Source organism: Symphodus melops, assembly GCF_947650265.1.
Source record: "Symphodus melops genome assembly, chromosome: 15".
Lineage (NCBI taxonomy): Eukaryota > Metazoa > Chordata > Actinopteri > Labriformes > Labridae > Symphodus > Symphodus melops.
Genome location: NC_136705.1, coordinates 9,640,505 through 9,654,931, shown reverse-complemented (window position 1 = coordinate 9,654,931; position 14,427 = coordinate 9,640,505). Strand labels below are relative to the sequence as shown.

Genomic DNA, 14,427 nt, shown 5'->3' with positions numbered 1-14,427 from the left:
AAGTAAGACTCGAGCATTAAGTCTATTGTTCACATATCACACTCAACTAAGGTGAGAGGAGCTGGGGATTAAGTGTCAGTGGTTTCAGATGACAGCTGCTTAGTGTCCAGTTTGTGGGCTGACAGGTAATTTGCAGTTTCCTGTCCGATTGGATGCGAGCAAAATAATGTGACAATCTCTGAAAGTAAGGATAAATTTTGTTCCTTAACGGACTCAATACAGTTTCATTTGTTGTTGTTTGATGACCGAGGTGAACAAGAAGGAGGAAGCGCTCTTTCATCAGTTTTCATGTCCTGAAATGCAGACTGAAAAAAAACAAAACAGGAATGATGAAGTGCAATCTGCAGAGGATTAAAGAGACTTAAAGAGAAAAGGTATGTAAGTCTCGTACTGCTTTCCACTCTCTTAGAGCACCTCACAGTCTGGTTTGCAAAGCAGCTGAACCAAAGAATTTAAAAGCTCAGGTTTAAAATAAATGTGTGAGAATAATGTCTTCATATCCTCCGATTTAGACTTGTCAAAAAGGCAAAAAGTGAACACCAAGTTTTCTCTGAAGGCTCCAAAGGAAAACAAAACAGCTCTAAAAGAGTTACATTCTGTGAAAAGTGAAAGGCTCTTAGTTAGCTCTGGTGAGATTTCACTGTTTTTTACAGTCAACAAATGCACTTTGGAGAGGAGAACTGTATGAAAATTGTTGAGATGAGGCTCTAGGTAGGAGAAGCTCTTAATGGTGGGATAAATAAAGCAAGATGCTCTGGGGACTTCCTGTCAACACGGACAGACGCTTACATATAACCCCCAAAAAAAGTAAAATAAATATGTGGTATTACAAACTTTAAGGTCCATGAAACTACTGATGCAAAGTTTGTTCGATTTCCCCCCCACAGCTCAGTTCTTTTAATCGTTGTATTTATTCTTGTTTTCCAGAACCTTCAACTGTTTTCACTTGACTCAATCTGCATTTCAAATGTGTTGCGAAGGTAAAATACTCTTTCTTCTGACACAGCCCTGATATTATGACGGTTTCGTGAAGGCCCAGTGTGAATGAGAGGGGCATCTATTTGAAGAATTGCTTGCCATCTGCAACCACCACTAAACATTTACACCACTACTCTAAATCATTTATTTCTAAAACGTTGGAACAACAAAACATTAATGCAGTGGTGGTCTTCATGGCACCATGCAAAGCTTTTGGCCATTATTAATCTCTGAAGGGATGTTACACTAAGAGAATCGTGCACAAGGTGAGGGACGTACACAAATGACCTGTTAAGATTTCCACTCACTGAAGTGCTATTGAACTGAGGGCTGATAAACAGTGCATTGCCATCAAAATATGAACATGCCTGAAACATAATAACAAAATGCATTTACATTGGCCATGCTTTTACACCCGCTGGGGCGGAAGAATATGTAGCTAGCCATCATTGGATAACTTTTGTCAAGTTGGAGACTTTGAGGCTGGCAAAGAAAGGAATGAAGAACAAGGAACAGTGGGGTTTTTGGAGGGAAAAGCAGCTTTCTAAAATGTTTTCAGATTGAGGAGAGACAATGGATTTTAAACTGCTTAAAACAACAGAAAGAGTAACAGTAACTGCAAGCTGGTGCTCATTAGCAAACTTCACTACATGTTGATTTTGACAAGTTTTTTCTATATTTGCAAGCCTTCAAACTGTAGTCAAAAGTTAAAAGCAAGGCTATAGTCAACTTTACTTCAAAAAATGTCTTTGCATATGTTATATGAGGAGGTAAAACATTAATAACCGCATGACTTTACAAGAAATATACGTGTTACAAAAAGCAAAATGACATTTTAAAGTCTGAAAGATAAAGAAAGAAATACATCCTTTGGTGGCAAAACAAACTGTTGTATCAATTACTTTAAAACACAATCCTCTTGTCATTTATATAAGGGTATAATATTAAGGAGCTGGACTTTCATGGACATCTGGAACATGTGACACACAGTAGGGGATCGGGGCCATTTCGGTAGCAGAGGAAAAGGAAGAAGGAGAGCTGGCGGACGGGAAATAGGAAAAGGCAAGGCGACACAGTTCTGAAGGAGGCGAGCAGGGAGGGGGGCATGTAGGCCTGCTCAAATGACCTCAAACATGGGAGGAGAAACAGAGGAGGTAACAAGAGGGGACGACAACAACAACAAAGTGAGCACAGCTGGGAGTCCAGATTCGATATAAGAGAATGTGATACGAGCAAAAATACGCAGAAGAAAAAGAAACAACGACAGCGAGCACGAGAGCACGAGGCAGAAGGAGGAGGAGGAGGAGGGCGGCTGGGAATGAATGAGATAAAAATAACAATGGAAAGATGCAGAGAGAGGTTTCCCAGACCACCACCTCTCCCTCCCCTGCTGTTTCCCCTCACTGTGCAGAGCCCTCGGGGCCACAGGGCCTTCATGTACAGCTCATCAGGGGCCTTTAGACTCGACAAGTCACCGGGGTTACCAGCAGACTGTTCAAAATCGAGACATCTAGTTTTAATTTCTGCTGTTGTGCACTCTCTATTTGTGTGTGTTATCATGACCCTCTAGATCTGTTTTTTTTTATAGTTTAAGGCCTAAAGCTGCACTGGTTAAAGCTTTATGAAGGCCGATATACGTCATTATCATAATTGTTTATCTTGCCTCATGTTAAAGTGTCTCAACAATTCCTTATTTCGGCTCGTTTTATTTCTTCTTCATTGTTGTACACTTAAAAAAGGCTGATTAGGCGCTGCCGCAATCTCCATTTGTTCCGACCCTCTGATAGGACACAGCAGGACTATTTTTCCAAAATAAAGCGGCCTTACCATTTTGCAGGCAACATCCTCAAACCAGTACACGTTCAGAACCAAAAAGTATTTTTGGAACACATGGTGTGAAAAGGTTGATTTATTTTATATGTAAAACAAACAAACAAAAAGAAAACTATCGGGTTAAGTTTGAAAAATAAATTGGGTTTTATTGGGTTTTGAACAGGACTGGGAGTCTATGAGTATCTCACAATTCTTATTTCTGAATTAGTACAAACTTCAGGATTTACTCCATCATCTGTGAGACTGGCTAAATTTCTTGCAGCTCTACATGGCATTCTACTGAGTTAAAGAGCTAGCCTTAGCACTAAGCAGGGACTGACTAATTAGTCACAAGAAAAAAAAACAATTTTGGGACTTTATGAATCAAACTCAAATTTCAGAAGAAAAGAATATCTATACATAAATCCATTTTTCCCCCCACCTCTAGGTCTGAATGTGATATCAGATTGGGTGCCACAACTCAAGAGAAGTTGATGTCTAATTTGGGATTCAAAGTTAACTTATAAGTAGCAGAGGCTTTTAGCAATCAGCCCTCTCCCCTTCAAACAAACCCTGCTGATCTTCCTCCTCAGAAATATGATCACAATAAACCAGTAAACAAACGCACACTTTCTGTCTCCATCACTCCTCGCTTTAAACTCAGTCAAATACATACTTCTCGCTCTATATCCTTCAATTCCTTTTTTTGTCCAGTTTGATCAGACTCCCTGTCTTCCTTTTCATATTTTTTCTCTCTTGTTTTTAACTGTGAAGACTTTCAGAGCACAAAGACCAACTCTTACACACACACACACACACACACACACACACACACACACACACACACACACACACACACACACACACACACACACACACACACACACACACACACACACACACACACACAGAAAGCTGACAAACAAACTAAGTGGCCTTAAATTTCACTTCTGCTATAAAAGCTGCTGTTTGTTTGGAAGTTGATCATGATCGTTGATAATTAACTAACTAAATCATGATGAATTTTTTGTTTTGTTTTTTATTGGCTAAATCTGAGTAAATAATTTATGATGGATGTCATGTGAACCAGATTTATTCCCATCCTAATAAAATAAACAGACAGACTTCAGTTATGAATCAGGAAAACTTTGCAGGAAGTGAATAAGTAATTCCTGAAAGCAATCAAACCAAAAGTAAAACATCTGTGGAGTTCAGGGATCAGTTCCAAAAAGTGTCCAGGAACAATAGCTCTGGGAATTTCCAAATGTATTCGAGCCCATAAACAAAATGATTACTAACTTTAAAGAATAGTGCTCAGCACAGGACCCAGGATTCGGGGAAGCCATGATATATGTATATTTTTTTTTTGGATTTACGACTTTTGACTAGAACATCTGCAAATAATGTCACAATAATTTAATGTCGTCAATGCCAACACACGATGTCTCCTTCAGTTTAAAACGCAGAAGACAATTGCTCTATGATCTAAACATAGCCATAAAATGATTATTGTGCATTTTGTCAGCATGTGTCTACTGAAACTCAACTCAACTAAACTCAACTTTATTTATAAAGCACTTTAAACAGCCGTAGTTGGGATAAAGTGCTGTACATACAGGAACAAAAATAACAAAGAATGCATTTATTTCATTGTTTGGCTATGTTGTCACATTCAACATTTATTTTGCACCCCACGTTGATGCACAACATTACGGGCAGCTGTGGATCAGTGGTAGAAATGGTCGTCTCTCCACCGGAAAGGTTTGATCCCCAGCTCCTGCATCTAGATGTACTTGGGTATGACAAGTCTCTGTCAAAAGTGCTTTAAGTAGTCAGAATGCTAAAAAAGCAATATACGAGCACAAGTCCATCAACCAATTACAAGAACTTGAGACCTGTTGATGACTTGACTGCTATCAAACTGATAAGTGTTTTGAGCGATTTACACAAGTTGTTCAAATTGTACTGTAGGAAACTTTCAGATTTTCTTGAACAACTGGCAATAGGTTCCACAAAAAGGTAAAAATCTGTAGGCTACTAAATGAAAGTATTTATTGGTTGGAGTGGTTAAAATTGCAAATAACCAGTGCGCTGGTGGAACAGTGTTTATTGGCTCTAATCCACTGTCCTGTCTGATGAAGACGCGACCTTGGCTTAAACATGATGGACTTTAAAACATGAAGAAAAAAATTCTTAACATTCAAAGAGGGTGCAAAGGTACTTATGAAATGTATCTAGTCTGGATGTAAATTCTGAATATGCAAAGGTAACCCCTCCAACAGATGCGCAGAAGAACAAAGTCCTTCTCAAGAACAAGACTTTAAAAAGTACACTTCTTTGGTTGAGGTACCTCACTTTTTTACGTTTTCAAAAACACAACTACCTTGTCTGCATACAAACACAATAAAGCCACTCAGACGGTCCAGTTTTAGATGTCTTGGTTGTCTCTCTGTCTCTCCTGCATTCCTCTGAGTTTCAGGGAGCAGGTTGAGCAGCTTCAGTGAGTGGTGTGATGTTTGGGTAGTGTTTTGGAGGCCAGGCCTGCCCGGGGTTAGCACACAAAAGAGGCATGACGGCGCTGTGCCAACCAGGCCTCGGCTCGCTGCGGTGATGTGAAACGCTGAGCTCACGGGCCTGAGCACTGAGACAGCAGAAGTCGTCCACGCGATGGATTTTTTCTGCCTGGTTGATTTAACTTGATCTTGATCACCTCTATATTCAGTTTAGTAGCACTTATTCTTTTTTCCCATGCTTTTGTCCTCCCCATCTTTTCTCTCAGACTAGTTTTTGGCAGCTTTTTCTCCTCTCCCCTCCTTTCTCTTTTCATGAGTTAGCGCAACAGAATGAAACACAAAGATGCAGAGACAGCCCTGGATAATGAGGAGCAGGAAACTGAAGAATACTGTACAAACAAATAATGTTACGTTGTTCAAACTTAAATTTTAAATTTGTGCATCCTTTGAAGAGCAGCTCCTTTAGAATCATTGTCATGCCTCTTACAGAGATGATGGTGATGGTACCAGTATAGGGCAGTATGCAGAAAAATATATTTTTTTTTTTAGCTGAATGGCGATTACAAAGAAAAAGTCTGTTATAAATCAAACCTATATGGTCAGATTGCCAAATGTTTATTTTACTAAGAGCCGGTTGCAAAAGGTCAACATGTACAAGAAATTGATGTGAAACTAAACTAAGTGTATATATATTTTTTTTTTTTGCAAAATTCTAAATGTTATACAGAGTTTTACTCAGAGAGGGCGAGAGGCAGAGCGAAGTGACGAGGGACAGACAGTGAGAGGAGAATCAGACATTTTGACATAACATCAACAATATTGATATACACAATATTGTCTTGCTCAACATCTTGTTTGAAAATACAGAGATATTTATCAAAAAACTCTTTTTCACAGCCTTACAATGAAAGATGGTCTCCTTCAGGCCCTGAGTCATCATTAAGGGGGACAATGTACTTTGTACGGTTCAAAGTTTAAGATTCCGATTATTCACACAAGTCAATAAAATCAAAACCTAAAAGTTAAAGGAATCTCATGGTCCAAACATTCATCCTTCACAGTTTTTATACTGCCAAAAAAAAGTCCTAAAATGAATAATCAGTTCTTATATGTGAAGAAATGTCACTGCCATCAGATTATTCACAAACATCCTATCTAACGTGATCCCTAAATCATTAAATAAGAATGTACAGCTGCAATATTTTAATTTGTGAGCTGTTAAATTCATACAGTCACGTTTGTCTTTGGTGTCAGAATATTCTGTTACATCCCACCAGAGTATGAAAATGATGAGAGGCCTTAATAAGGAGCAGTAAATACATCTGAATATATCACTGCCTCCACACTCATGTAATGTATATCTTTTGGCAGCTGCCCCGGACTCTGACCTTTGGACATTGTTTCCAGAGAAATCACATGATGAACGAAGCGTGCGGGCGCTCTCACAGACTTACTTCTGTTACTGTTCAGTCTGAAGGTATACATCAAGTTATTGAATATAGCCTGAAGTGAGGGGTAAACCTGACATTAAGACATCTGCTCATGTGTTAGTGTGTTAAAGTGTGGAAAAGGCTGACTGAAGCTGTGACAGATCACAACAAATAGCGACACTGTAAAGTGAACACTGATCTGAAGCTGGATGTGAGCCAGCGAGCATTGGTTTTAACTTTTTTCATCAGATATGATAAATGTGACGCAGTTTGCCGGATTCCAAATCTTATTGTATGACTGATCTGATTTCCTGGCCCCACTCGGTCTGAACCGTTTCATAACTGGAGCTGCTTAAACTGTCTACTTAGGGTTTAATAACATTCACTTGTTTTTTTTTTTTTTTGGAGATTGATGGCTGCATTTATCCTTCGGCAGCTGTCTGTCTGAAAATGTTTGTACATTTACTTACAAGTGTGTTTTTCTACTTGTTTTCATTTCCAAATACTATGGTAACACAGGAGATGTTTACCTTGTCAACGTCTACATTTAACAAAAGTTCTCTTTACCAATAAGCTGATTATTTCCAGGATGAGAATACTGTATGTCAAGAATTAGAGAGATTAGCGATTTTTGACTTTTGGTAAACAAGGGCAGAAAAATCATGAAATCCTTACAATTTTCAGGCTGAAATCTGTACTAATTTAACATTTTTCTTTTAAAATAAAAATGCTAAATACTAAAGAATAAAAGTACCAGAACTTCATCAGGCTAACTGTTTCCTAAATTAAGGTCTCCTGAAACATTGCCAATCAATGTTAGTTTGCGATTTAGACTGGATTCGGGGAGTCCACCTTTAAGTTTGAAACATTTTCTAAAACAGTTATGACTTAAATTGTATTGAACGAAACGTGTCTAACTGGTCATTAGGTTGCTTCGAATATTCTCTGGTGACATCAAATCAACATGTTAGAGTCGAAATAACCCTGAAATAATATCAAACTACATTCAAATGTCCGTACTGTGCATTAAACAATAAATAATAGAAGGGAAGTGTGGCTTCTCGGATGTTACTACAATTACCATTAATGAAAAGAAAACTTAAATAAATATTGTCATCACACTGTGATGACAAAGTGATCTGTATTCATTTCAATACTGAAAGCAAGGTAGGCTTCAATTCAGAGCTGCAGGTTGTTCTAACAAACTCCTGATATACAGTAAGTTTAAGACTTTGCTTTAAATCTGATGCTCAAGGTCTGAAAAAAGTAAGCAACAATTATTCTGCGCAGGAAACTAAAAATGGAAATTTTGTCAACATAAAAGACTCAAAAACAACAGCAAAAATCTAATTACAGCATTTCACATTTGTACTGTATACGCACTTTGAAGACTTTTTTTTTTTACGCACTTTGAAGATGTCAGCTCTGATTTGACAACATTCTAGAAACAGCCATCCACTCCTTTCTGATCATTAATACCCAAACCATTAATCTCTTAAAATAGAATCTAACTTCAAAGATCATTAAAGAAAAACCTCCTTAACTGCAGCTCAATTTAAAGATTGCAACTTAAATAAAGATTATTTCAACACAACTACCTTCACTGTGATAAGAAGTAATATAGTCTTATGCACTGTGAAGTGTCCTCGTGTGTGTGTGTGTGTGTGTGTGTGTGTGTGTGTGTGTGTGTGTGTGTGTGTGTGTGTGTGTGTGTGTGTGTATGTGTATGTGTGTGTGTGTGCGTGCGTGTCTGTGTATATATAAGACTAACATACATTTTGGCTGGGACACATTTGAGGCTTTAGCTTGAAACTTTAAAAACACAAACCAAACCTGTCTATTTAACGCTACGACAGTTAGTGGAGCATCACACAAAAACAGTACACGGATTTCCTCCTCTTTTATCAACACAAGTTATTGTAACGTCTCAAATAAACATGCTGTGCGTTTGCCTGGAAGCCATCATGGATCACACAACTTATCAGAGCAATTAAGACTTCGAGGCAGTATGACAGCAGGGACAAAGTGCTACTGTGTAAAACCAAGACAAACGCACTCATGGAGGAAGACACACAACATCAATTCACACACAGAGATGCATTACATCTGCAGCTTTAAAAACAGACGCACTCCGAGCAGGTCTCCCTCTCTAAGATGGCCGAAGGGAACAGTGAGGCGTCGATGGGCCACAGGAAATGCTCCCAGACTCATCTCGTTTATTCTCTCATTGTGTTGAGCTGTTATCCATGAAGACAGAGACTTGTGTATCTGTTTAAAAGTTTTAATACCTGTTGTTTTCCCCCCATTTTTCTTAAAATAAAATCTGACAGAGAGGGTTAGAAGAAAACTTGAACCAAGGGAGTTACAATATGTGTGGAGTGGACGGACAAGAAATGCTTTGAATGCTTTCAACCTCCCCCTATATATGGTGTGAAAGAGTAATAAACTTCATTTTTGTTTTCAGGAGATGTTAAATCTCTCTCATTGACAGGTGGGATTAAGTAGTTGTTAGTGACCACTCATGGGACAAACAAGAACAAGTAAAGAATGACTATTATTATGCAAGCTATGGTCAATGACATTGTCATCAATGGAAAACAGTTAAAAACAAAAACAAAAATCAGGTGGGGAACTTAAAAGATAAAAAAAAAAAACACGGAGGGCACAATAATCAAATACCACAAATATTTACTAAAAACAAACATGATTTGGCAGCTGAATTGTCAAACACACATTTTCCTGGGTGTTTTTTTCTTCTTCAGGTTAACCCTGAATGCGAAAATCAATGATTATCAAGCAGACCAGAAAGAAATGCTGCATGTTTGTTGGCAGTTAAGTTACCAAACGTAGCATTATTTTAGACCCATAGGTAGAGCTCTAAGAGGTGTTAAGTGTTAATCTGCTCCACAAGAAAGCCAGCCTGATTGCTGGTCTGAGAGACTGATGTGTAATGATTGTCCTCTATAGACGTCTAATCCCTAAAAGAGGTTGAGAGCTCACATTTCCCCCTGAAGGTGCAGCTTTATTCAAAATACATTGAATGTGATTGAAATCATTTCAGTTTTTAAATTCATAAATGTCAACCAAAAGTAGTACAATGTATGTCCTAAACTCTGTCTGCTTTGCATCCTCTCTGTGATAGTTTGCAGGGAAATGAAGGTTAAGTTATGAAACCACATCTTCCAGTCAAAAAAAGTAACTTATAACTTGTTTGTGAGCCACAAATCATGTTATAAGATAGGCTACCCCATAACTAAGACGTTTCTTTGCAGGAAACCTAAGTGCACACAATGATAAAACTTGCATTCAAATACTCCTTAAGAGGAGTATAAACTTAACATAGACGAGGTCTGTTAAATTGTTGACTGTACAAACATTCCCCAGCACTTTAGATGGCCTAAATCCAATTTCATGCAACTTCAACGTTGCCTTTAATTAAAGAAGAAAACAAAATCCTGACTGATTCCCCAGTGACTCCACCACCTGACATAATGTATTTGCAGTTGCAAATCAAATCGCCGACTTACCTTACATAAATCTACAAACAAGCAGCGAGCTATAATAATGCATTAAATAAACATGAACAAAGCTTTCTTTAAAAAGTATGAAGCCATAAGTGGAGCCTATTTCTCTCAGACACTATCAGAACAGAAAGCAGGCCAAGTCACATGCAGCATGCAGCAACAGGTCTCCCTCTGTGACACAGAAGCCCTCTACTAAAAAGTCCGTTTCTTCACTAAATGGTCACATATCTGCGTAAGAAAAGTCTTACTATACCCGGTAAGAAGAAAAGTGAAATCTTACCTCTTTTTCTCCTTTTCGGCAGTCATTTCTTTTCCTTGATGTAATTCCCCGACTGTCTTAATGTAAAGTCCAATTTAAGAGTCAAAGCAAGAAAAAACAAATCTCAGGCCAGAAGTGTGACAGATCGTAGCATTCAACCTGTGAACTTTCGTTTAGTCCATGAAACCAGGCAGAGTGTTGGCTGAAGAGGGGGGGGGGGTCGGGGCCGTACAGTCTCAGAACACTGCCGAGGATTGTACAGCCTCTCACCCGCAGAGGAAGCTCCACACAGGCCGGGACAGGTTGACTACCGAGGCTGGTCTTTTTTTTTCTGCTGACGACAGGTTTGCTTGTTCTAACTTTTCCTTACTTCGTTGGTCTAAGAAGTCTCGACGCTGTTCGGTCTCTGACCTGGAGCTCAGCTGGTACAGTAAACGCCGCTGTCTTGCGTCCGGCACGCTGATTGGTTGGATACGCCAGGAGGAAACACCCCCTCAAACAGCCCCGCCCTCCCTGAGTGTACAACGTCCTACCTGATGGACCCTAAAGTGCAACAGGTGTTTGTGATGGTACACATAGGTCCTTTCTTCCACGTAACCATACTGATATCCACATGAGTGTTTTAAGAGAGTGTAAGGGACTCATCATAATCATTGAAGTTCTATCAAAAGAGGGAAACAAACAGGGTTTGGTTGTCGGGTGTGTTTTCTCGTTGTTCGCTTTATTATTATTCATGCTATGTTGGTATGTATGCTTATGCCCTGGTCAAATCCCTTCGTAAACTCTTGTTTTTTAAGTGGTAGGCTATACAAATATTATTATATTTTATTATTACTGAAAGCTTTATGAGAATAATCAGCATAAAACCTATGTTTTTACAAAGTGTTTACAAAGTGTTCTTTGTACATATAGGCCTACATGAATACAGATTCAAGCCAAAAATATTAATGGAATTCATTATCTATAAAACGCTTTAGATGAAAAAGTGTCTTAATAGAAATAGGCAATATAAAACAACGATCAATAAAAAGTCGCTGAAAAGTTCTCCACAATGAGGAGAGAGAAAGGATGCCCAGAAATAATGTCTTTCGAAGCGTCAAAATGTTATGTCACTGTTGTAACTTGCAAGGTGTTCACCATGCAAACAAACCTTTAACATCTGCTTTCCCTTTCTTTGTTGCGACTACTGTATAATCTATCTGGATGACATATCAGACACTTTGTATTCCTTGTTTTATAATGACACCACACTAAGATTTTTCATTTCAACAGTCTAGGAGCTACACAGGAAACTAGCACTGTTCAATGTCATTCAATATAGAATATTAATGGATACTTTATTTATTATATAATCATAAAAGGCTTGCCTCTTTGAAGGAGTGGAGTTTATTTGTAGTGACTTCTGACCAACAAAGACTCAACTCATTTTCAGAGAAAAGTAGTTTAGCTGACATTATAGCTCATGTTTTGCTCAACAAGATTTAAATGTCGCAACAATAGTTGATGGTCATTTGATTAAGAACTCCCTCTGGGTTTACCATGCCTTGAAGTCTCTGCATTCTTTCATGCTCTTTGTCTGGGCCTCCACAACAAACGCTATAGCTGTTAACTTAGCACAAAGCTAAAAAAAAATGTATCCATATACTTCTGCAAAAATGTAATTAAAACACTGCAATGCTCCAATTTTCACTTGTCATGAATTGAGGAGTCTTTTCATTAAAAATGGCATCCCACAGGGTATAATTACAACAAATAATATTTCACTACTTTCTTTGAGTGTAGTGTGACACTCAAACTGTAGAGTGACATTATGCGGGAAGAAAGCTGTGAAACAGTGGCAAAGACATCCTGGTCCATGTAGCGAGTTATTCCAGCATGCTTTGCAAGTGGCTTGCTGTGTGCACCAAAATATCCAACAAAAAGGGCAGCCATAGAGAAGTCAATCAAGCATTGGAAACGGCCGAAGCTCTCTATTAATATCCAATTACTACTGTATCATACTTTTCTGTAAAACTACATTTATAAGTCTTACAGTTCAAGTCAGTGCAGTTTCTTCAAAGGTCAAAGGTCAGTGACGACACATTTTTGTGGTTTTAGTTTAAATTTACTGGTACTGGTCATCCAATGCATGAACTACATTTGTACTCACCTGCAGATCACTCAGGTATCACATTTAGATGTAAAATGGGACTTTCACAATCTGTGTGGTGTCTTGATAGCTTTGACTAGTAAAACAAGCTGTTTTTTAATGATCATATGTGTTTGTTGTGGAGAAAAAGACATGGTGTTTTAAGGTCATGAGGTGAAGAAAAGTAGATAAAATAACTTGGCCTGCACCACAATCATTGTTGACCTTCATATTTCCAACCAGCACAGGGTAAAAAAGAGCAGGTCTTGCCACATTTTTCAGAAACTCAGAGGCAGATACAGTAACTGCTTCTGGCATTTAACTTGGTCTTCACCTGTCAACTTCTCAAAAATTTTAGATTTGAGAGATTACAGAAGGCACATACAGTAACAGAGTAGGTAAAAGTAGAGGTAGAACTCCCAGGTGAAAAGTGCATAATTGAAAAGTCTTCTTTTCACCTTTGTCTGCTGTCAGTTCTATGCTTTTACAAGAATTTCGAAACTCATTTTACATACTCCTTCACTTGAGGCACAAACTACACAACAAACAGGTCATATGAAAGAAACAAATAAAACAACCAAAGCCAAATATCTTATCACGAGTAGAAGTCAATACAAAGCAGAAAAAACCTTTCAGCTTTAAATGTGATGGGTTCATTCGGAAAAACTGATAGATGGGAGTCTAGAAAACAGTACACAGAGGGCCTGATTTACTAAGATTCCAATTAATGAGTATTATATTGCATGTTCACTCCAAAAATTTGAACTTTTGGTTCGTGGGCGTTTTGCGGGTGATTCACTCAGAACATTTGCGTGAATGATAACAGGTGCAAACCTTATGGAGGCGGTAGTATTTAAGTTAGGCTTTTGCGTGTTCTACTGGTTTACGTCATAGAGAGTTTGGACGGAAAGCGGAATGACTGCAAAATACCTATTGGAGCCAACGGTGACTTATAAGAAAACATCTGAGTTAAACATGGCCTCTCTTTTCTTCCCTCCATCTTTTGAATGAATTGTCATACATTGCGCAGGAGGTGCAAGCTGTGTGCTCTGTGGCATGGGCGCTCAGGCGCGCAACTCAAGCCATTGCTGCGCTCCAGACAGCTGGCCAGCGCTGTGTTAGATCGGACATATGTCCAAAGCAAGCAGTATCAAAGACAGTGTACAAGCAGTGGTGAGGGCCCTCAATCGAAGCTTCCTACAGTAGCACGGGGCTGTAGCAGAAGAGCGCAATAGGGAGAGGAGTGCACTGGATGGGATTAGCGGCGGGAGAGAAAACCGTGAAAAGTTCCCAGTTTAAAATGTAACATTTGTACTTAACTTAATTTATTTGCATTTTCTCCTCCCAGTAGTTTGCATGCTAGGGCAGAAACACCCACTTTGCATATTCATTAAGACAAATGTACTAAATGGATGATACTTGTTTTTTTTTTTTTTGATCATATGAAAGATGCAATCCTCACTGCACGCAGTTAGATCAGATTGCACATTTTTGCTGGTGAAATCAAGTTGGCACACGTTTTAAGACACACAAACCTTTAGTAGATCAGGCCTGAGAGTTTGGAATCGCATATTCAATAGAGCTGAATATGATACAAAATCTGTTCTGGTGCATAAACCCATATATAGTGTTTAGGTTAAAACGACAACTTCAACCTGAGTGATGATACTTGAAATGAACAAAAAAAAAAAGTTCAATGAAAATGTTAAGAAAATATCTATCTATCTATCCATCTATCTATCCATCTATCTATCTATCTATCTATCTATCTATCTATCTATCT

The 14,427-nt window shown here is 38.5% G+C and overlaps 1 protein-coding gene across 1 annotated transcript in view; it reads right to left on the bottom strand.

Moving 5' to 3' along the window:
• Positions 1–11,012, bottom strand: part of epas1b (endothelial PAS domain protein 1b) — a 50,759-nt gene extending 39,747 nt beyond the window's left edge. The window contains exon 1 of the mRNA XM_079362629.1: positions 10,538–11,012. Coding sequence (XP_079218755.1) covers positions 10,538–10,563 — 26 coding nt within the window. The 5' untranslated portion in view covers positions 10,564–11,012. The remainder of the gene's footprint in view (positions 1–10,537) is intronic.
• Positions 11,013–14,427: the final 3,415 nt, after the last annotated feature.